This window comes from Sus scrofa, chromosome 16 (assembly GCF_054392235.1).
Source record: "Sus scrofa isolate SSC_HxYL_T2T_F1_AM1 chromosome 16, Sscrofa_HxYL_maternal_Yorkshire_Landrace_v2.0, whole genome shotgun sequence".
Classification (NCBI taxonomy): Eukaryota; Metazoa; Chordata; class Mammalia; order Artiodactyla; family Suidae; genus Sus; species Sus scrofa.
Window position 1 is genome coordinate 72,434,919 of NC_139398.1, and position 25,125 is coordinate 72,460,043.

At 37.9% G+C, this 25,125-nt stretch overlaps 1 protein-coding gene across 2 annotated transcripts in view; it reads right to left on the bottom strand.

Annotated features, from left to right (window-relative positions):
• The window catches only part of HMMR (hyaluronan mediated motility receptor), a 41,261-nt gene that overhangs the window by 6,910 nt on the left and 9,226 nt on the right, over positions 1 to 25,125 (bottom strand). For both annotated transcript variants that reach the window (XM_003134082.7, XM_005672556.4), the window contains exons 5-16: positions 21,614 to 21,802; positions 20,234 to 20,320; positions 20,043 to 20,143; positions 17,554 to 17,628; positions 17,244 to 17,422; positions 16,201 to 16,349; positions 14,077 to 14,291; positions 10,221 to 10,337; positions 4,288 to 4,434; positions 3,621 to 3,770; positions 3,435 to 3,534; positions 2,546 to 2,722 (exon numbers count right to left, since the gene is read on the bottom strand). In XM_003134082.7, coding sequence (XP_003134130.3) covers positions 2,546 to 2,722; positions 3,435 to 3,534; positions 3,621 to 3,770; positions 4,288 to 4,434; positions 10,221 to 10,337; positions 14,077 to 14,291; positions 16,201 to 16,349; positions 17,244 to 17,422; positions 17,554 to 17,628; positions 20,043 to 20,143; positions 20,234 to 20,320; positions 21,614 to 21,802 — 1,686 coding nt within the window. The remainder of the gene's footprint in view (positions 1 to 2,545; positions 2,723 to 3,434; positions 3,535 to 3,620; positions 3,771 to 4,287; positions 4,435 to 10,220; positions 10,338 to 14,076; positions 14,292 to 16,200; positions 16,350 to 17,243; positions 17,423 to 17,553; positions 17,629 to 20,042; positions 20,144 to 20,233; positions 20,321 to 21,613; positions 21,803 to 25,125) is intronic.

Here is a 25,125-nt window from a genome sequence, read left to right on the forward strand (position 1 = left end):
GGAAATTTGAATGTTTCCCCCCTAGATCAGGAAACAAAGAAGGGACATCTACTCACTTTTATTCAGCATTATACCAGAGGTTCTAGCCAGGAACTTAGACAAGAAAAAGAAATAAAGGGCATTCAGATTAGAAAAGAAGTAAAACTACCTCTATTTGCACATGATATGATATGCTACACAGAAAATCCCAAGGAGGAGTTCCCGCTGTGGTGCAATGGGATTGGCAGCGTCTTGGGAGCACTGGGATGCAGGTTCAATCCCCAGCCCGGCACAGTCGGCACTGCTGAAGCTGAGAGTTAGATCGTGACTGTGGCTCTGATCCGATCCCTGGCCTCGGAACTCCATATGCTGGGGGGTGGCCAAAAAAGAAAAAGAAAGAAAGAAAAATCTAAATAATTGGAAAAACATTCAATGTTCATAGACTGTAAGACAATATCGTTAAGATGGCAATATGTTCCAAATTGATCTAGATTCAATATAATTCCCGTTAGAATCTCAGTCGACTTCTTTGTAGAAGCTGAAAAGTTGATTTTAGAATTCATAAGGAATTTCACAAGACCAGAATAGCTAGTCCTGAAAAAGAACAAAGTAGGAGAGGAGGACTCGAGCCTCCTGGTTTCGAGGCTTTCTACAAACCCACACTATCAGGCCAGTGTGGTAGTATAAGCCTCGATGTACAGATGGATGGAATACATTTGAGAGTCTAGTAACAAACCAATACATATACAGTTTATTGATATGCAACAAGAGTGTCACTACTGTTTAATGAGGGGAAGGAATACCATCTTCAAATGGTACAGGAACAAATGAATATCCACGTGTTAAAGAACAAAGTTGACCCTGACCTCACACTGTAGATAACAATTAACTTAAAATAGATAAATGACCTAAAGTAAGAGCTAAACTCTCAGAAGAAAACTCAGGAGTAAATCTTTATGACCTCGGGTTTAGCAAAGGATGGTTAGATGCCAAAGAATAAGCAACAAGGGAAAAAATACACAGAGGACTTCATCAAAATTTTGTGTTTCAAAGAACATCATCAAGAAAGTGAAAAGAAAATGCAAAGAATGGGAGATAATGTTAGCAAATAATACATCCGATAAGGGAGTATAAACAGAATATATAAAGAATCCTCTCAATTTATTAAGACAAATAATCCATTTAAAAACCGGGCAAAGGATCTAAATAGACATTTCTCCCAAGAAAATAAAACAAATTGTCAATAAGCACATGAAAAGATGCTCAACACCATTAGTCATCAGAAAAATGAAGTCAAAACCACAACTAGGCATCACTTCACATCAACTAGGATAGCTAGAACCAACAAGTCAGACAGTAAGTGATGAGAAGAAACTGGAACACTCACAGACGACTGATAGAATGTAGAGAATGTAGAATGCTATAGCTGCTTTGGCAAACAATCCAACAGTTGCAATCGTCCAACATACTGTAAACATTAAGTTACCATATGACTCAGCAACTTTACTCCTAGGAATAATTCAGGAGAAACAAGAACATATGTCCACATAAAAATCTGTACATGAATGTTTCCAGCAACATATATTTAATAGCTAGAAGGTGGAAACAACACAAATGTCCATCAACTGACAAATGGATAAATAAAATGTGACAGAGCCACAAAATAAAACGTTATTAGGCCATAAAAAGGAATGAAGTACTAGAGTTCTCTGGTGGCTCAGCAAGTTAAAGATCTGGCATTGTCACTGCGGTGCCTCCATATTTGATCCCTGGCCTAGGAACCTTTGCATGTGTGGGCACAGTCCAAAAAAAAGGAATGAAGTACAGATACCTCAAAAACATTATGCTAACTGAAAGCCACTTTTGTAAGACTATATATTATTTGATTCTATAAATATTACATACCCAGAATAAGGAAATTTATATACAGAGAGAGCTGATTAGAGGTGGAAGTATAGATGAGGGGACATGGAGATGATAACTAAAGGATCAGGGGTTTTCATTTTTAGGTGATGAAAGCATTCTAATATTGACTATGGTGATGGTTGCACCTATTTGTGAATACACTGAAAAACACTGAGTTGTACACTTTAACAGCTGAGTTGTATGATAATGTGAATTATATCTCAATGAAGCATTGAGTTATCTACTGAGTTTGTATCTCAATAAAGTAGGTCTTTGAAAGAACTTAAGGAGTTCCCATCGTGGCGCAGTGGTTAACAAATCCGACTAGGAACCATGAGGTTGTGAGTTCGGTCCCTGCCCTTGCTCAGTGGGTTAAGGATCCGGCGTTGCCGTGAGCTGTGATGTAGGTTGCAGATGAGGCTCGGATCTGGCATTGTTGAGGCTCTGGCGTGGGCCGATGACTACAGCTCCGATTAGACCCCTAGCCTGGGAACCTCCATATGCCGCGGGAATGGCCCTAGAAAAGGCAATAAGACAATAAATAAATAAATAATAAATAAACAGTTTTTCCTGATACAAAAGTCTTTCAGTTTACTTACATGTTACAAATAGAATACCAACTACTTCACCCCCAAATCAATAGAACTGTTATTTTACAAACCGATTTGAGTTGGCTGTTTTCATCTTTCAATTTCACAACATGTTTGATTTTTTGCTTTAGATTCTGATGACCCAATAATTTAGCATAGGAATCTCTTAGTTTATTTAGCTGTTCCTGAGCTTCACCATGTTCATTCAACAAAGCCTGTTTCTCTGCTTCAAAGGCGTCCAGTTGTAGCTGAAAATGATTTTTTTAAAATAAAGTTAAGACCCAAAACTGTTAAATCTTACTTACTCATAGAGACTATAAGACTCTTTTAAAAAAGTGTGTTCACTTCAAAGATCATTAAAACGAAGGTAAAGAAACAAGAAAAGAAAGCCTGCTAGTCAGCCTAATCTGTACCAGCCATGTGATTGGACATAACCAATACTGTCTTCTAAGTACCAAGATTAGCATCTATTCTTTTAGGATCAGGGTATTAAAGAAACACTGAGAGAAATCATAATAAAACAAGTACCACAAATTTACATAGATTAATTGTCAAAAGTTCATATCAGGATAGCCTTCTAAGCTTATTAACATTAAAAATCTCATTAAAAGGTATTATTTTACGAGTTCCCTGTGGTGCAGCACGTTAAGGATCTGGCATTGTCACTGTAGTGGCCTGGGTTGCTTTTGCAGCATGGGTTTGACCCCTGGCCTGGGAACTTTCATGTGCTAAGGCCAGAGCCAAACAAAACAGATATTTTTTTAACCCTATAATGGCTACATTAAAAATATATGTAAAATAATGTAATAAAATCTATAAGCCTTCTTTAATAGGATGTTACATTGGCATTATAAATGCACAGAAAAATGGTCTTTCCGAAAAACCCTATTAATCTTAGGACGGTGACAGAGAACAAAATAAATTCTTAAATATAAGTAGGTTAAGTCCTAATTGACAAACCTGAAAAGGTTTAGTTTTATTATATAGTTCTTCATAGAGGAGACGCCACTTATTCATTTCCTCAGTTAATTCTGCCATTGAGTTTTCTTTTTCAATTTTTCTGTAAAGGAAAATTAAGTTTAAAAACACAGTATATCAGAAAAAATAATCGAGATAGGTGGCATTCAGGTTCTAAATCTAGATTACCTTGTTTCTTCTTCTAGTTGTTTCTTAAAGTCTTCACCTTGTTGCTTGAGCTGGTTCTGCAAATCAGTTATTTTTTTAAGAGAAGAAACTGTGATTTCTTTAATTTCTGCTTCTTTAAGTGCTGATTTGGTCTGAAGATCTAGAAGCATCCTTGGGTTTGAGAGAGAAGAGTCCACTGAACAATTTACAACCATTTTAATTACTTAATTTATTTATTTTTAAACTCAAGGAACTCTTAAGAATTGTACTTTTTTAACTTGGTTTTTTTTTTTTTGGTTTTTTAGGGCCATGCCTGTGGCATGTGGAAGTACACAGGCTAGGGGTCAAATTGGAGCTGCAGCTGCTGGCCATAGCCACAGCCACACAGCATTCCAGCCACGTCTGTGACCTGCACCACAGCTCATGGCAACCCACCGATCCTTAACTCACTGAGCGAGGCCAGGGGCAGAACCTGCATCCTCATGGATGCAAGCTGGGTTTGTTACTGCTGAGCCATAAGAGTAACTCCTTAACTGTGTAAGTTCTTAATTCTCGAATGAAGATCACCCAAAGTAAGCCATGCAACCACAATTCCCTGCATTACTTAGCATCTGGATTTCAACATCATTAAATTGTCTTAATGGCTCTAAGGCCACAGGTGGGGACAGTTTACATTTCTCCTACATACCTTGCATATTCTTGATTTGCATTCTCAGTTTCCAATATCTGATGCTGAACATCCTCTGTACTTTTCTCAGCCTTGGCCACCTTTTCCTGAAGCGATGCATTCTCCAGCTTAAGATCTTCTATCTCACTTGCTGTTAATGTTTTATAGCTTATAAAATAAGAAAAAGAAAGTTAAAGGATTTTTCTAACTGCTGTATGCATAACAATTGCATAGCTGATTAGTTTGTATTTTATACACTTTCAGGTAAAACAAACTAAATCTTATCCATTTATTTTTGCATTTGTACAGGTAAGAATTCATTGTTTTGATGTCAGTACTTATATGAACTTATATGACATATGAGGTTCGTTTAAAGAAAAAAGAGTCAAGTGTCTTCTATGTGTGAGAACTATGCATAGAGATGGAAAGAAATCAGCTATCAAACATGAAAATTACCCCAAAATAAAAAAGCCTAAACAATCCCTCCTCTATCTACCTTTATGGTCTTATAGGTAAGAGAGGGGGAAAATGCCTCTCTAGGTTTTGCAAAAAAAGAAAAAAACAAACAAAAAACAAAACAAAACAAAACAAAAAAAAGAAGAAAAATAAGTATATATTTAAATTTGTGGTGTTGTAAAGGAAAACTATAAAGCACTTTAGCAGGAAGAACAAGGGAACCTACATTTTGCTTGGTGATTCAGAAAAGGCCTTTCTAAGGATTTTATAGCTAAGCTGAGATGTGACAGAGAAGCAAGATTTAGCCTGCCAGCTGGGGAAAGTACTTTAGAGAGAAAAGATGTATATGCGCTTGGAGGCAGGCAGAATACAGTCCACTAAGAGCTGGGATTGGAATTTACTGAATAAGAGGCAGGAGCAGAAGCAAGAGGCATAGGTCAGTCATCACTGGCGGGCATAATGGGTTTACCCAAGGCATAAAGGAGAGACTTTGAAAGTCTCTAAGTAAGTGTATAGATTATTCTAGAGATATGTGGACAACTGGTTAGAGAATAGACAGGAATTCAAAACTGGAGGATTAACTAGAAGACAACTGTTATCAGCCCAGGTGAGTGGTAAAAGAGGCTTAGACCAAGAAGGTGGCAACACAAAGATGTAGGATCTCTATTCTCCTATTGTATAGCACAGGGAACTATACCTAGCCATTTGCGATGGAACATGATGGAGGATCATGTGAGAAAATGAATATATACGTACATATATATGTATGTATGTATGGTTGGGTCACTTCACTGTACAGCAGAAATTGACAGAACTATGTAAATCGACTACAATAAAAAAATTAGGAAGTTAAAAAAAGATTTCTTTTGGAGGCAGAGTTGAAAAATTCAAGAAACAGATTAGATGTTAGGAGAAAGGGAGAGAAAATTATTGAGATGACACTAAGATAGATGGAAAGAGAAGCTCAGAAGTCGATATCACTGACTGAGATAAATAAAGATGAGTAACTGGAGGTAGAAAAAGATAGAAAGAAGATCCTGAGTTATTGTGGACAGGTTAATATTAGATGATAGTATGGTATCTACTCGGAGACGTCAAGTAGGTGGATGGATATATGAGTAGAGAGCTGAAAGGAGAGGTCTGGTTTGAAGAAATAAATCTTAATGTTATTAGCATACTGATGGTGACAGACACCATAGAATGGCTAAAAACCTCCTAAGGCACTACTTTTTTTTTTTCTTTATACAGCAGCACCTGAGGCATATGGAAGTTCCGGGGCTAGGGGTTAAATTGGAGGAGCAGCTGCCAGTCTACACCATGGCCACAGCAATGCCAGAGATTGAACCTGCACCCTGAGGGGTGCACTATGAGTGGATACTATGTCGGGTTCTTAATCCACTGCGTGACAACAGGAACTCCAAGGCACTATTTTTCTAAGTAGCAAGATGGGAAATCCCTTCAGAGTTAAGAATAGCATTAAAAATTTTATATCTGGAGTTCCCGTCGTGGCGCAGTGGTTAATGAATCTGACTAGGAACCATGAGGTTGCGGGTTCGGTCCCTGCCCTTGCTCAGTGGGTTAATGATCCGGCGTTGCCGTGAGCTGTGGTGTAGGTTGCAGACGTGGCTCGGATCCCGCGTTGCTGTGGCTCTGGCGTAGGCCGGTGGCTACAGCTCTGATTCAACCCCTAGCCTGGGAACCTCCATATGCTGTGGGAGTGTCTCAAGAAATAGCAACAACAACAACAACAAAAGACAAAAAAAAAAAAAAAAAAAAAAAAAATTTATATCTATCTATAAACATATATTTAATGCTGACATAAGTCATAAATATATTCATGTATATTAGAGTGTGCATATAGATATATTATATGTATGTCATAGTGTATCAGATGGGGAAAGAAGGTACTAGTCGATGAATGGGTATTCGGTAACTGGTTATTCACATGGAAAAACAAACGTGAATTTCATCCCGTTATTACTACACACTCTAAAACTAGTTTGAGGTAGAAAATAAAAAGTAAAACTTTGAAACTTTCGGAAAACAATTAGGTGAGTATCTTTATATTTTTTATGTTATTAGCATACTGATGGTGACAGACTCCACAGAATGGGTAAAAACTTCCTAAGGCACTACTTTTTTTTTTCCTTTTTACAGCAACACCTGAGGCATATGTTTTGGGATAGAAAGATATTATTGACTACGAAAGTATTTACAAAAAAATCTATAAACTTAACCACATTAAAATTGAGAATTTCCATTCAACAGAAGAAAAAAAAAACCAACATAAATGAGACAAAATCATTGCAAATGAAGCAACCAAGAAGGGATTAATCTCCAAAACACACAAACATCTCCATGCAACTTTGTATCAAAAAAAACAAACAGGAGTTCCCCTGGTGGTGCAGTGGTTAACGAATCCGACTAGGATCCCTGCCCTTGCTCAGTGGGTTAAGGATTTGGCGTTGCTGTGAGCTGTGGTGTAGGTCGCAGATGTGGCTCGGATCCCGCGTTGCTGTGGCTCTGGCGTAGGCTGGCAGCTACAGCTCCAATTGGACTCCTAGCCTGGGAACCTCCATATGCTGCGGGAGTGGCCCAAGAAATAGCAAAAAGACAAAAATAAATAAATAAATAAATAAACAACCCAATTAAAAAAGGGGCAGATCTAAAAAAACATTGCTTCAAAGAAGACAGACAGATGGCCAAAAAATACATGAAAAGATGCTCAATTCACTAATTATTAAAGAAATGCAAATTAAAACTACAATGAGATGTTACCTCATATTAGTCAGAATGGCCATCATCAAAAGTCTACAAACAGGAATTCCCATTGTGGCTTAGTGGGTTAAAAACCCAACTAGTATCCATGAGGATGCAGGTTCCATCCCTGACCTGCTCAGTGGGTTGAGTTAAGGAGCCGGGGTTGCCTCGAGATGCAGTGTAGGTTGAAGATGTGGCTTAGATTTGGCCTTGATGTGACTGTGGGGTAGGCCAGCAGGTGCAGCTCTGATTCAACAACACCTAGCCTGGGAACTTCCATATGCTGCAGATGCAGCCCAAAAAAGAAAAACAAACAAACAAAAAAATATTTACAAACAACAAATGCTGGAGAGGGTATGAAGCGGGAACCCTCCTACTCTGCTGGTGGGGATGTAAACTGGTGCAACCATTATGGAGAAGAGTATGGAGGTTCTTTCAAAAACTAAATATAAAACTACCATATGATCCAGGAATCCCACTCTTGGGCATATTTTCAAAGAAAACCATAATTTGAAAAGACATGGAAGTAATCTAAATGTCCAACAACAGACGAATGGATAAAGAAAATATGGTACATATATACAATGGAGTATAACCCAGCCATAAAAAGAACAAAATGATGCCATTGCAGCAGCATGGATGGACCTAGAGAATATCACACCATGTCAGACAGAGAAAGACAAATATCATATAACTTATACATAGACTCTAATAAAAACGATACAAAAGAATCTTTATAAAACAGAAACAAACAGATTTCAAAGTCAAACTTATGGTTACCACAGGGGAAACTGTGGGGAGATAAGTTAGGAGGATGGGAATAACATATTCACACTACTGTATAAAATAGATAATTAACAAGAACCTACTGTACAGCACAGGGAAATCTACTCAATTGTTTGTAATAACCTACATGAGAAAAGAGAATGGATACATGTATATGTATAACTGATTCACTCTGCTGTATACCTAAAACGAATACAACATTGTAAATCAACTATACTCCAATAAAATTTTGAAGAAAGAAGAAACCATAAAGAAAATGAAAAGATAAGCCATAATTTGGGAGATGATATTTGCATCCATATTGCTGATGGAAACTTTATAAATCAGTGAGGAAAAGATAATCTCATAGAGAAATGAACAAAAGTCATATACTAGTCTTGTACAGAAAAGGAAAGATAAATTATCCACAAGAAGAAGCCATTTTGGGTTTAGTACACTAGCAAAATTTATGAAGTCTAATAAGCTTTGGGGAGGAGGCAGATTAATGGGGACTCACACATCACTAGTGAGAGTATAGATTTTCACCCTCACTTTGTAAAGTGGTTTGCCATAAAAATGTAAAGTTGAATATGCACATAAACATGACTTTAGAGCAATTCTTACAGGTATATACTAGAAGACCACAAGAACAGCCATAGAGTACTATTAATAAAATGAAAGAAATGAGAACCAACCCAAAAGCCCAAAGAAAGAATGGATAGTGGCAGACTGATAAAATCAAATATTGTATGGCAGTGACCATGAACAAACTATAACCTCAGGCAACAATGTTATTCAAGTGTAGAAACATACAGAACGACGCGTGAAAAGGCCCAGGATAGGGTGTACACCATGATGTTATTTTTTTGGTGAAATTCTGGAAAAAGCTATATTAGATAATATACTATTTGTATGGATATGCACAGTATAAAATTATACACAGGAAAAAAGCAAGGAAATAATGTAGACTTTGAGATGGTGTTATCTATTGGGGAAAATCATGAGATGGGATAGGAGGAATTCATATAGACACGGAGCTGTTAAAATCTTTTGGCTTATAGTTGTCTTTTACGAGCTCATGAACGCTAATTTTAACCTTATGGTTTACAATCATTGTACACATTGTATATCTTTTCTATGTATTGAACATACTAATAGATAAGAGTTTTCCTCCTGAAATGATCTAAAGCAAATATAAGTAAAAACATTAACATTAATGTACTCTTGGTGTAAGATTGTGTGATGCATGGGCATTTATGGTATTATCCTTTGCAATTTGTAGTCCCCCCTGCAAATAAAGTTTTTTTTAAGAAAGGGAAAATAACAAGTAGATGGGATAGAGGAAGTGGATACAGTATATAATCTTTAATCAAGAAGATGAGCTACGAAAAGGAACAGAATTTGGGGGTAAGACAGATGTTGGGAGTGAGAGATGTTATTGGATAGCTGCAGAAGGAAGTGGAGGAAAAAAGGAGGTTTTTTTAAAAAATATTTTGAAGATGAAGGTGCATTAACATGTTTTAATATTGACTAGGAAAATTTTAGGAAAGAGAAAATTATGAGACAAAGGACAAATGATGGAAAGAGGTCACTGAAGGTTAAAGGAATGAGATATTTCATCTGTAATGAGTGGGAGGGAGACAGGATGAACACGAACGCAGGGGTGTTTACAGGTTTGATGAAAAGGAAATAAAAGCTTTTGGATCCTTCATGACAAAAATGATCACATTGGGAGGGTAAGACAGAAGAGCCGAAGGTTTGAGAGTACATGAAAATTTGAAATGGATAGTGGGAGAGGGAATTTACCATGTATTCTGAGACTATCAGATAAAGCCAACTTATAACAGGTCATTATGGAATTTAAAGTAATACCAATCATTTTATTTATGTGATTACTTTGTTGACAGATTTCCCTAGGTAAACACCCCCTCCCTGCTCATATGTTTGAGAGTGCAGGCTCCCCACAAAAATACCTTTCAAATTGAGCAGTAACATCTCCCAGGTTCTGCACTGTACTGTTATACCTTTCCTGCAAAAGCAGGGTGGCCTGAGTGTGAGCAGCATCACTTTTCTCCAGTTCAGCTTCTTTCCTAAGAAACAGTTAAAAGATAAAACGCTAGCTGCAAATCATTACCCTAGAAAGACACTATGAATCATATATCCTGTATCTTCCATTTTATGTTAGTTACTGAACAGCTTAGACCTAAACTTATGACCTACATCTAGTAACATGTTTATTTACATACAGCTTCAGTTTATCTTTCCTGCTGTTACTTTACTTTTTTTTTTTTCTTTTTAGGGCCGCACCTGTGGCATATGAAAATTTCCAGGCCAGGGGTTGAATCGGAGCTACAGCTGCCGGCCTATGCCACAACAACACCAGATCCGAGCCGCATCTTCGACCTACACCAGGGGTCACCACAAGGCCGGATCCCCAACACAGTGAGCGAGGCCAGGGATCCAACCTGAATCCTCGTGGATACTAGTGGATTTGTTTCCGATGCACCACAATGGGAACTCTGTTTGTTTTCATTCTAATTTACTTAACTTTTCATATTATATATACTTACGCAGGTAGTTTAAACACGTTTTTGGAAGAAAGATTAAAAGAGAATCTTGGCAGTAGCCAAGATTAAAGAATGTGAAGGATTACCAGTTAAAAACCACTTGGGGAGTTCCCGTCGTGGCGCAGTGGTTAACGAATCCGACTAGGAACCATGAGGTTGCGGGTTCGGTCCCTGCCCTTGCTCAGTGGGTTAACGATCCGGCGTTGCCGTGAGCTGTGGTGTAGGTTGCAGACGCGGCTCGGATCCCGCGTTGCTGTGGCTCTGGCATAGGCCGGTGGCTACAGCTCCAATTCAACCCCAGCCTGGGAACCTCCATATGCCGCGGGAATGGCCCAAGAAATAGCAACAATAACAACAACAACAAAGACAAAAGACAAAAAAACAAACAAACAAAAAAAAACCCCAAAAAAAACCACTTGGAATGAATAAAATTTAATTCTCTGTATTTAGACATTTAACAAGTACTAAGGGAGTTCCTGCTGTGGTGCAGTGGGTTAAGGAATAACAATTGTGGCATAGGTCACAGCTGTGGCTCATATTTGAGCCCCTGGACAGGGAACTTCCATATGTCATGGGTATAGCCAAAAAAATGAAAAAAAAAAAAAAAAAAAAAAAAAGAAGCAGTAAGTACAGTTAAGAACACTTCATTTTAAAAGTTCTTTTCAAAAAAAGTTATAGGACTATGTAGATTCATTTTGGTTATACCAATAAACCACATAATAGTTAATTATTCAAAGATTCAGCAACTTATTTATTTCTTCGTTCATTCACATCGCAACTGTAGCAGGCAGAAATTCCTTGGCCAGTGATGGAACCCAAGCCACAGCAGTGACAATCTTGGATCCTTAACCCACTGAGCCACGAGGGGAACTCCAACAACTTGTTTATTTAGCGGATTATTTTAAGTCATCTTTATAAATATATACTACAAATCTCAGAGATTTAAAAAAAAATTAGTACTACATACTACCACAATGGTGATACAAATTTTCTGTAAGAACATGGCTTATAAGAGATTTTTAAAGAATTACATATGTAACTAAAAACTACAAAGAAGAAGTATTATTCACTTACAGAATAAAGTGGACACTGAGACAAGATAAACACTTGGTCAAATTCATTCCGTAATGATAGGATTTAAAAATGTACACCATAGCTAAAAGCAATCAAACAGTACTAAAGAGTTTATAATAAAAATATTCTCTTTCCCGCCCTCTAGAGGAGCCACTATCAACTTCTAAATTTCTCCCTTAAGCCAGTAAAGGACTTTAGAAATTATCTCATAAGACTCCTTTTTATATTGAATGAGATAGAAAATTAAAGCAATTAAGAATGTCTTGCTCAGAATCTCACAACTAGTTAACACATCAAGAAATAAAATCTTTATCTCCTGACTTCTGGACTGAATTCTGAGTTAGAATGATTATTTAATCTTTCTTTCCAAAACTGACATCATCTACTTAAGATTCCTTTTTTTTTTTTTTTTTTTTTTTTTTTTGTCTTTTTGCCTTTTGAGGGCTGCTCCCGCGGCACATGAAGGTTCCCAGGCTAGGGGTCGAATCGGAGCTGTAGCCACCAGCCTGCGCCAGAGCCACAGCAACACGGGATCCAAGCCTCGTCTGCAACCTACACCACAGCTCACGGCAATGCCGGATCCTCAACCCACTGAGCAAGGCTAGGGATCAAACCCGCAACCTCATGGTTCCTAGTCGGATTCGTTAACCACTGAGCCACACGAGAACTCCTTAAGATTCTTAAAGTGCCTGTCCCTGAGACTGGCTGCAGTATAGAATTATTCCCCCTAATTATACTCTTGTAATAACAGTTTTGTGTAATTTCCCACAAATGCAGGCATAAATATAATCTTGGTGGTTTTTTTTGTTTTTTAATTACCAATCACTAAAGAAAACAGAAAAGGGATTAATAACAAAAGTATCCAACAAGAGATAGATACAGTTGAGAGGTAAATGATAGTTCTTAGGTTCATGTCTAGTCTGTGGTTCCTTCCAGGAAAATTTCTTATTGTTAAAATCCTAAGGATTCGGAGTTCCCACTGAAGCTCAGAAGCTTAAGAATTCGACACAGTGTCCATGAGGATCCAGGTTTGATACCTAGCCTCACCCAGTGGGTTAAGGATCAGTTGTTGCTGCAGGCTGTGGTGTAGGTTGCAAAAGCAGCTCAGCTCTGGTGTGGCTGTGGCTGTGGTATAGGTCTGCAGATGCAGCTCTGATTTGACCCCTAGCCTGGGAACTTCCATATATGCTACAGATATGAAAAATCCTAAGGATTCAAATATCTGTTTACAATTTGAACTCAAGAATCAACCTGGATATTTTAATTAAATATAGTAGAGTAGGACTTATAATGTGATGAAAACAATATGAAATTGGAGTTTAAAAAAAAGCATGAGCTCTTAGGCTTTTCACTTTCAATGATAAAATTTTTTATTTTGAATGTTTTCCAGTTCTGGATGTTTTTTCCCATTTTGCTCTTTAATTGTTTCTTCTGAAGTATTTGTGCTCCTTCAAAAGACGTAATTAAAAGTATAGCTTATGCTATGTAAACTGATGTACATATGGACAAAAAATGGAAATGTTTCTTACTAAAGGGTGAGAATCTTAGATTTTAGGTATTTTTCTTAATCTGTTATTGTAATGTTAATGTCCAATAATTTTTAGAAAATGTAAGATTGGTAGAAGAGCCCCAACTCTTGGCTGTTTGTTAAAACATTCTTTAATTATAAACCTTGGGCCTGGGGTTCCCGCCATGGCTCAGTGGAAACTAATCTGACTAGCATCCATGAGGACACAGATTCGATTCCCGGCCTCACTCAGTGGGTCAAGGATCCGGCGTTGCCATGAGGTGTGGTGTAGTTTATAGACGCAGCTTGGATCTGGCACTGCTGTGGCAGTGGCTGTGGCATACTTGTCGGCTACAGCTCCAATTCGACTCCTAGCCTGGAAACTGCCATATACCATGGGTGTGGCCCCAAAAGAACTGAAAAACAAACAAACAAGCCCAAAACCCCAAAACCTTGGGCCTTAAACAAACAACGTGCAGGGCTTCTGACTTTGGTTGTCATACTTGTTTGCATGCATCTCCTGTGCATGTTATTTACCTCTCTGTGTCTGTTCCTTACCTGTAAAATTAATTCCAGCCTCACCACTCACATGACTGGTGTGAGAATCCTGAGTGAGTGTACTAGAAAATACTTTTTAGCATCTGAAGTCATTTATCAGCAGGAAGGTCTATTAATACAAACCCTTTCAGCTTTTCTTCTAGGAGTTTTAGTTCTTCAGCTCTAGATTCTGCTTCCTTTTCCAACTGCTTGACCAGGGTTTCAGCTTGTTCTTCCTTTTGCTGTAAGTTATCTAGCTCATCCAGTGCTTGCTTTAATTCTTCCTCAAAGAGATTCCTCTCCTTAATCATTTCCTCTTGAAAAGAACATAGCTTCTGCTGAAGATTAGAAGATAATTCCTGCATACAAACAGAATATCATCAAAATAATTTGAAAGGTTTTGATAATAGGTAATTTAATAATTTGTGAGGTTTTCTAAGGACAAATAAAGAAGTATAGCAATGAACACTAAATTCAAGAGCCTCAAGGAAACTTGAAAATTAGAGAGATGTATTCATTTTGTAATGGATTCTATTCTACACTTTAGCATTGTGGTAAATGTTATTTTAGTCTTTTTTCCTATGCAACACACACACACTTCTTAGCAAACTAAAATCATATTCTACAACTGGCTTTTATCACATATTTTTCTCATATGATATTATATAAAAGGAGTTCTATGACTTTTACATATTTTATTTATTTTTGTATTAGAGTATAGTTGATTTACAGTGTTGTGTCAATTTCTGCTGTACAGCATAGGGACCTGGTCATATATATACATATATTGATACTTTTTCTCATATTATCATCCATCATGTTCTATCCCAAGAGATTAGGTATAGTTCCCTGTGCTACACAATAGGACCTCATTGCTTATTCATTCTAAATGTAATAGTTTGCACCTATGAACCCCAAACTCCCTGTCCCTCCCACTTCCTCCTCCTTTAAAGTTATATAAGTAAATACCAATGAATAAATATAAGTAAATCACCATTGTGAAAAAATCCTGACATTACAAAAAAGTGAAAATTGCCTTGATTACTCCCCATCTTAGTTTTCCCATATCAGAGATAACTACTAGTTTGGTACGCTATATTTTCTATGTATTCATATACTTTTAAAAACTTAAATGATATACACTGTGTATGTAAAGATCAGTTAAAATATGATAAAAATGGTTGCTGAGGAGTTTTGTGATGCAGTGGGTTAAAGATCTGGCATTGTCATAGCAGTGGTCCAAGCTAATGCAGTGACAACGCCAGATTCTTAACCCACTCTGCCATAAGAGAACTCCTCAAATGTTCGTATCTAACTTTAAGTGAAAAAAAAAATTATTTCCATTTCTCTAATTACTAGTAAGGTAGAGCATTTCTGATGTTTATAGGCTATATGAATTTCTATTTCTAAGAATTATCAATTTCCATCCTATGCCAAATTTTTTTTTTTTTTTTTTTTTTTTTTTTTTTTTAGGGCCACACCCGCAGCATATGGAGGTTCCCAGGCTAGGGTTCTACTTAGAGCTACAGCTGCCAGCCACAGCCACAGCCACAGCCACACAGGATCAGAGCCGTGTCTGTGACCTAAGTGTGGCACATTTCTGCTGTGCCACAAATGGGAACTCCTGCCCATTTTTCTAACGAACTATCTTTTTTTTCTCACTGATACACAAAATATTTTCTACGTAATTTGAATTTTTAAAAACTGTCAGTTTTGTTTTTTATCTAAGTAGATACTCTTTTAGGAGTTCCCGTCATGGCTCAGTGGTTAACGAATCTGACTAGGAACCATGAGGTTGCGGGTTCGATCCCTGGCCTTGCTCAGTGGGTTAAAGATCTGGCATTGCCGTGAGCTGTGGTGTAGGTTGCAGATGCAGTTCGGATCCCGTGTTGCTGTGGCTCTGGCGTAGGCTGGCAGCTACAGCTCTGATTAGACCCCTAGCCTGGGAACCTCCATATGCTGTGGGAAGTAGCCTTAGAAAAGGCAAAAAGACAAACAAACCAAAACAAAACAAAAACCAATTTCCTTACTGTGCTTCAACTCTTGCTTGACTTTTTTCACAAAATCAATAAAATAGCCCTGTGGTGAATATCAGTTAACATACCACACACGCATGATTATTTCTTCAGGATAAGACTCTAAAAATGGAATTGTTGGAGCAAAGGATACATACAATTTAATGTAAAGTTTTCCCGATACATAGGGAAATATATGACCTAAAAGAAGCACAAAGGTTTTGTTTTTTTTTTTTATATTATAGTCAAATACCTTCTCTTGTTGCAGAAGTGATTCAATTTGCAATACTTTTTGTTGTAGTTCTTCATGTTCTTGTCTTTCAAGGTTAGACCTTTCTTTTAAATTTTGTATTTCAGAATTTAGATTTTCATCCCGACATCTGTCCCTATTGATGAGGTCTCCTAGAAAAGGGAAAAAGTTAACAATGCTGTAATTAGATATTAACTTTGAGAAACCCAGATTCTCATAATATTCTACTATGCTACATTTACCATGTTACAGAGATCAAGTATTTCCAAAGGGGGGGGGGACTCTGAAATATGTTTCATTACTCTGTGTAATATAGTATATGCTTTATATAATAAAACCCCCAAACCTAATTCCATCTATCTACCAATTTTAAATGGCCACCCAATGAGGAAGTCAAGAACTGCACATTTGTACATATTTCAATCAGGACAAGCAATATATTGAAATAGAGAACAAACAGTATAAAAGACAAAAATTCCCATACATAGAACAAAACTTTTGTTGTTTATATAATCATTTTTGAAAGCTGTTTTAACATAGTAATACCTTAAAAAATATACTGTGGGGATAAACAGAAAGATCCTACTATATAACATAGGGAACTATATTCAAAACCTATGATAAATCATAATGGAAAAGAATGTGAAGAAGAGGGAGTTCCCGTCATGGCTCAGGATAATGAACCTGACTAATATCCATGAGGACTCGAGTTCGATCCCTGGTATCACTCAATGGGTTAAGGATCCGGCATTGCCAGTGAGCTGAGGTGTAGGTCGCAGATGCAGCTCAGATCTGGTATTGCTGTCGCTGTGGTGTAGGCCTGCAGCTATAGCTCTGATTCGACCCCTACCCTGGGAACTTCCATGAGCCTCGGGTACAGCCTTTAAAAAAAAAAGAAAGTATAACTGAATCACTTTGCTGTAGAGCAGAAATTAAAGGAAAAATCAGCTACACTTCAATAAAGCTAAAAAAAGAAAAGTCTTCTTAGAAAAATTATTTGAGGCAGTCCTTATTTAGAGAAAGTGAAACTATAAACAGGAGAATACCTTTTTCTTTTTCAAGCTGTTGGCATTTAGCATTCAGGTCGTCTACTTGTTTGGACAACATAGCAACATTTTCTTCAATAGACTGCTTAAGGCTTAAAACTTCATGATTCTTCTCTTTCAGATTTTCTTCTAAATGGGCAATATCTAGCTTGTATTTTTCCACTTGATCTGACGCACAACTGCATTAAAACAAATTATGTTGAAGAGCATATCTACCTAAGCACAGGGAACATGAACTAAAAAAGTGATGGAAATGATGTATTCATCATACTTCAACAAATAAGGTCCAATTTAAAACTATTCATATTACCTTATCTCTTCAATATATTCTAAGAGTTTTTCTGTTTCAGATTTTTCATCCATTTTTTCTTTCTCTATTGAAACACTAAAAAAATACGAATATTAATACATACAATAATCACACATAAAGCACACTCTGTACTATTTACCATTGTCTCAGACAGGCAGACTCCAGAGTTCAAACTCCTTTTTTTTTTTTGGTCTTTTGTCTTTTTTAGGGCTGCACCAGCGGCATATGGAGGTTCCCAGGCTAGGGGTCTAATCAGAGCTGTAGACACCGGCCTACGGTGCAGCCACAGCAACACAGGATCCGAGCCGAATCTGCGACCTACAACCACAGTTCACTGCAACACTGGATCCTTAACCCACTGAGTGAGGCCAGGGATTGAACCCCCAAACTCATGGTTCCTAGTCGGATTCGTTAACCACTGAGCCATGATGGAAAATCCAAGTCCAAACTCTTAACCATTAATATGAGCTCTTTCGAGTTGACAATTTAATACATGTGAATAGAAGACTCATTTTTTTTTTCTTATTCTTTGGTTGCCCTATGGCATAGGGAGTTCCTGGGACAGGGATCAGCTCTGAGCCACGGTTGTGAGCTATGCTGCAGCTGCTACAATGCCGAATCCCTAACCCACTATGACTGGCCAGGGATGGAACCTGAGTCCTAGTGTTCAAGAGATAGACCCGATTCCACTGAGCCACAGTGGGAACTCCAAGTTTTTCTGAGTGAGAAAGCATTCCAAATATACACTTTTCTTTTTTGTTGTATTAGCGGCATGTGGAAGTTCCTGGGCAAGGTACTGAACCTGTGCCACAGCTGTAACCAGAGCCCCAGCAAAGACCATGCCAGATCCTTAACCCAGTGAGCCACCATGGAACTCTCAAATATATTCTGACAAAAGGGCTATGATGAGAGTCATTATCTACAACACTTAAGTGTTACAGAAAAATCTTTTCTCTGTAGTTTCCTAGTTTCCCCACACAACACACATACAAAGTCGCATTTTGTGTACCATAAAGCCTTTGTTCCGGGTTGCATTATACTCAGTTACTTCTGTGTTTGTCTCCTCTAAATATGCCAGTTTGAGGAAAGGGGCAGGAGGTTAAAGGATATATGTGAATGGTCAATAAGCACGTAAAACATGCTCAATATCAATAGCAACAAATTAAAATCACCAGTGAGATACTACTTCACATCAGCTAGAAGGGCTGAAATCAGACAGACAGACAACATCAATTGTTGGTGAGGATATGGAACAACTGGATCCACCATACATTTCAAGGTGGGAGTGTAAAATGGTTACAACCACTTTGAGTCTTCATTATACACATACAACCGGAGGACCTGGAAATTCCACTCCCAGGTATTTATTCAGAGAAATAAAAACTATGTCTACAAAAAGGCATACTCATAATAGTCAGAAATGGAAACCCAAGTATTAATCAATACCAAATATTGATCAAGAGAAGAATAAGAAACAAATGAAAATATATTCATATAATGCAATTCTACTCAGAAATTAAAGGAAAAAATTGTAATGCAAGAGTATAGATGAATCTCAAAAAATTTATGTTAAACAAAAGCTGCACATATACATGTGTACACACACACACACACACACACACACACACACACAGAGTGATAAACATCCCCCCAAAGGGCCAATAATTTATAATGATATGTCAGAAAGTGATTATGGGGCTGTGGGGTATGACATGGAGAGAAGCAGGGGAGCATGAAAGGGCTAGAAGGAACAGTCTGAGGGGATGGCAATATTCTCTCTCTTGTTTGGGTGGTGGCTATACAGGTATATATATGGTTAAAAGTCACTAAACTGAATACTTATGATCTGTATTTTATTGCATGTAAATTATAGCTGAGTAATAAGAAGGCTAGGATTATGGATTAATTACAGATTTCTATACCAATGTTTCTTAGTTTTGGTTTGACTACCACCGCAAGATTATTCCTTTTTTTTTTTTTTTTGGTGTCTTTTTGCCATTTCTAGGGCTGCTCCTGCGGCATGTGGAGGTTCCCAGGCTTGGGGTTGAATCGGAGCTGTTGCTGTTGGCCTACGCCAGAGCCACAGCAACACGGGATCCGAGCCGCATCTTCGACCACTCCACAGCTCACGGCAATGCCAGATCCTTAACCCACTGAGCAAGGCCAGGGATTGAACCTGCAACCTCATAGTTCCTAGTAGGATTCGTTAACCACTGAGCCACAATGGGAACTCCCGTAAGATTATTCTATTACAAAGATTATGAGGTTTTTCTCACCCTTGATACAGAAGATAGACATCTTTTCAGTACAATGTTTGGGAATGATTATGGGTCAGCTGTCAAAGAGGAAGAAAAACCGGGCAAGTAGAGGCAGTCAATGAGGTTAAGTATAGAGGGAAGGTTAAAGTCTCAGTAAATAATAGCTATGTGAGAAAAGTAAATCAAGAACTGGTTAGGTTAGGTAGTTTCCCTTTCCTTTTAGTCACTCACAGTTTCCCCTCAAGTTGTGCTATTTTCCCCTGAGACTCTTCGAGGTTCTTCTGGGTGACCTGCAACTTCACCTCCATGCCTTCTTGTTTAGCCATCATACTCTACATAACAGAAATATCTGTTTTAGGAAATGAGAAATTTTTCAGATCCCTAGATGCAGACACAGCAAAGTCAGCAAAGGTATCACTCACCCTCATCTTTGTTTCTCTTTTGTTTCTAAGTTTCATCAACTCAAGGCTTAGAATTCTCATATTCTTCTGGTTACTATCTTCAGAAAACTAAATATAACACATAAAAAATTCAGAAATATTTTCTACTGACTTATAAAAAAATCACAGATTTTTTTAGATTATTCCATCTACTACTGGGATTATTATTTGCTTGTGATATACTCTGGTAGAGAAAACAGCCTTTAAACAATACTAGGGTTACTGGGTGGACCTACCACTGCCCTTGTTCCTCCTTTTCCTTCATGTGACTTTCTGGTTTACTTCTGAAATCAGCTACAGTGGTCACTTATCTCTATAAGCCGGAAAGTCCACTGTAAGGCTCTAAAGCAAGCTTCTTGAAGAGAATTTCATAAAGTGTGTTTACCTAACAAAATATATCTACACTGCCTGGTCTACTTTGAAACAAGCAGACAATTGGGTCCATGCCAGGCCTAATAAATCAGAATCTCCTTGAGGGCAACCCGGGAATCTGCATTCTTCCCATGCTTAATTCTTATGCATCCTCACTCCCTTTGTAAGCAGAGAGCCCAGCACATAATAGGCCCTAAATAAATGACTCTTATTAAGCTGAACAGTGATTGACAGCTTCCTTCTACTTCCGTGAAAAAGCAGGATGATTGGAGTTCCCGTGGTGGCTCAGTGGGTTAAGAACCCGACACAATGTCCATGAGGATGTGGGTTCAATCCTTGGCCTCACTCAGTGGGTTAACGATCTGGCATATGCTGCAAGCTATGGCATAGGTCACTGACTCGGATCCGGTGTTGGTGTGCCTGCGGCCTAGGCTGGCACAGCTCTGATTTGACGCCTAGCGCAGGAACTTTCATATGCTACAGGTGTGGTGCATGCACACACACGTGTGCGCACACACACACAACCACAACAGGATGATCACGTTAAGCCCTTTAAGATCTATTAGTATATTAATATTGATGAACAAAATTTATATACTGAATGCATTTAGTGTATAAATTTATTCACTTCTCACTTCATTCCCAAAGGATTTGAGATGGAAGCCTATTATTATGCTACTATTTATTTCAGAGAAAGATCTTTAAAGATACTTCCAGATGTAAATTTTGCAAATTTTATTAACAGCCTTATTTATTGAGCCTGACTTTGAGGGTGAGAAAAATGTCAGATATTAAAACAAAAAATAAACTTGTTTGTTTATAACCTCTTATGTACCAGGTACCATAATAAAAAAGATGCAATAATAATTCCTGTTGGAATTAGCTCTAACATTGAAAGTATATTTAGTAAAGGAAAATGACTAACCGAGGCCTAAAATACCCATGTTTATTATTTATTCAATTTTAAATATTATCATGAGGTTCAAATACCTTAGATTTTAGTAGCTCATTAGTCCTGGTTAATTCAATAAGCTGCTTTTCCAGTGAAGCATTACTTGCAGAGAGAGATGTTTTTTCCCTGACAGCAGCATTTAGCTTTGCTTCTATCTTCTCCAACTCAGCTTCCAGATCCTGAATACGCTTGTCCTGAGCACCACGTTGCTGCACAAGAACACGAATCTGGACAGAAACAAGGTGATGAACAAATAGTTCACTGATTATTGCCCATGTAACTAGATGCTACAAAAGATAAAAACATTAAAGTTCTAGAAAAATCTCCAATTGTGACACAATGCTCTTACATATCCACAGCCACAGAAAGGCCAGATCTGAGCCCTGCCCGAAAGGTACACTATAGCTAACAGCAATGCCGGATCCTTAACCCACTGAGTAGGGCCAGGGATTAAACCCAAGTCCTCACGGATACTAGTCAGACTCATTATCACTGAGCCACAATGGGAACTCCTAATTTCACTAGATGTTTGAGCAATCATATTTACTTTATGATACATCTGAAAATCTGTAAACATTTTAAGAACAGAGGATTTGAAGTGCCATAAACTTCCAGATATAATTAAACTGTTTAATCACTTTTAAGGTATTTCCAACTATAAGAGTTCTTCTTTTCTCTAGTTCCAAGTATATGAATTCAAATTATAGCTTGAAATGTTAAGTAGCTTTTTCATTTCCAAGAAGGAAAAACTGGGCTTCTGGGTAGGATGTAGCAGGCATCAGTGAGCCATCATTCCTGCTGCAATTACTAGATAAAAACCAAAACCAAAACCAAAACCAAAAACACTATTTGTCAACAGAAAATATGGAAGCCAGGGAGACAATACAATATTTAAAATATTGGGGGAAAATTTCCTAATGTAAAATTCTACTTCCAGTAAAAACGTCATTTAAGTATAAAGGTGACAAAAAGTCATTTTCAGAGGGAAAAAAAGGCTGAGGGTATTGGTCAACAGTAGAACAACAAGAAATACTAAAATAAGTTCTTCAGGCTGAAGAAAAATGATCCCAGATTTTTACAAGACATGCACTTTATTTATTTATTTTGTCTTTTGTCCTTTTAGGGCTGCACCTGAGGCATATGGAAGTTCCCAGGCTAGGGGTCTAATCGGAGCTGTAGCTGCTGGCCTACGCCAGGGCCACAGCAATGCCAGAGTCGAGCGGTGTCTGCAACCACACCACAGCTCACGGCAATGCCAGATCCTTAACCCACTGAGCAAGGTCAGGGATTGAACCCGCAACCTCATGGTTCTTAGTTGGATTTGTTTCCACTGCACCACGGGAACTCCAAGACATGCACTTTAAACAGGACATAGATTGATGATAAAGGGATCAGAAAAGATTTATCATGTAAATATTAAACAAAAGAAAGCTGGCAGGTCCTGCTGTGGCGCAGATTAAAGATCCAGTGTTATCTCTGTGGCAGCATGGGTCTGACCCCTGGCCTAACAGAATGGTTTAAGGATCTGGCATTGCCAGGTCTGTGGCATAGGTTGTAGTTGCAGCTTGGATTTGATCCCTGGCCTGGGACCTTATTAATTCATACAAAGTAGATTTTAAGACAAAAAATATTGCTAGTAAGTATCACTAGTAACAAATGATTTTATGGTTAAAAGGTTATTCCAAGAGGAAGACATAGTCTTAAATTTGCTATGCACAACAAAGTAATCTCATAACTTCAAAATATACAAAGCAAAAATGGACAGAATTAAAAACAGAAGGAGACTAAACCAGAGCTGTAAAAGTACCTTTCTCAGTAACTAACAGAATAAGCAGACAAAGAAGTCAGTACAGATAAAGATATGAAGTATTAAACAACTTGAACTGACATACAGACCACTATATCCAACATATGCATATACGGTCTCTTCCTAGTCTGCATAAAACATTTACCAAAATAGAATATTTGCTGGGGATAAAAGTATCAAGAAAGCACAGCTCTTAAGTCACATGAAAAGTATTTTCTACTCTTATAGGCTTTGTATTTATACTAACCTCTGTATTCTTTTTTTTTTTCTCCTCCTTTTAGGCTGTGGCATATGGAATTCCTGGGCCAGGGATCAAATCTGAGCTGCAAATGCAACCTACGCTACAGCAGCAGCAGCACTGGATCCTTTAACCCACAGTGCCAGGGATGGAACCTTTGTCCTGGTGCTGCAGAGGCACCACAGATCTGATTGCACCACAGCAGGACCGCCTACCTAAGTATTCTATGACAACATTGCTTAACCAAAAATGTATCAAGCACCACTTATATAAACAGATGTGAACTAGATGCTAGGGACTGAACAAACTTTAAGATTCCCTACCACAAGAGTCTGTATGCTGGAGTTCCCCTGTGGCTCAGTGATGACGAACCTGACTGGCATCCATGAGGATGCGGGATCCATCCCCGGCTTTGCTCAGTGGATTAAGGATCTGGCATTGCCGTAAGCTGTGTTGAAGCTCACAGACAAAGCTTGGATCTCAAGTTGCTGTGTCTGTGGTGCAGGCCAGCGGCTGCAGCTCCAATTCAACCCCTAGCCTAGGAACATCCATATGCCATGGGTGTGGTCCTAAAAAAAAAAAAAAAGAGTCTGTATGCTTATATTAGTGGTTTATAACCAGTGTTTATAGCATAGCATAAAGCAGAAAAAAAAAGTTGAGATTATCTATTTCATACATTTTTCAGTTGAAGAAGCTTAAGCTCCAAAAACGGGTTTGTAAACTCAAATGCCTACATGACCAAGCAGATACAATAAATATATAAAGAGAGCCAGGTGAGGAGTGATTGAACAAATATGGAGGTCTAATGCAGGCAACTCTGCACAACCCTAGCAAATTTTTGCCCTTGACAGCAATGTGGAAACTGTGTTGCCAGATCTTCTAATTTTGCAATAGAAATCAGAAATCTGAATTTGTTTTGCACGAAATTTTACCTTTAAATATTGACAATTCAAATCAATCAAACAACAAATACTGTGGGGTTTAAATAAAATAGAGCTGTATTTGCCAAGAATTTCTATTCTAAAAGATTAAATAACTGATACAAATGACCAGTTCTAATTCTGGCACTGCCAGCTATCTCAGAGAGACTCAGAGGGACTCATTATTACATCTCTAAGTAATAAACTATGCATCATAGGCAAGTATCCTAAATAAAATGAGAGCCAGTATTATTAAAATAAATCCAAAAAGGATCAGAGTAACAAGGGCAGAAATAGGCAAAATTATCTTGACATATTCTTGGTCCTAAGTCAACATTTAACTATAGTCAACAGAAAGTTTTAATATGTGAAACAAATATACCTACCAGAAAGAGTGGGTCAGCAATGGAAACAGAAAAAAAGACTGCCAGAAAAGCAAAGCTGGCAGCGACCAGCTTAGTCCTGCTTAGGGAAGTAAGCAGGTTTTTTAGGTCAGCTTTACTCAATAGAGATTTCTACCAAGGTGGAAGTGCACTATCTAGTATGGTAGCCACTCACCGCAAGTGCATATTGAGTACCTGAAAT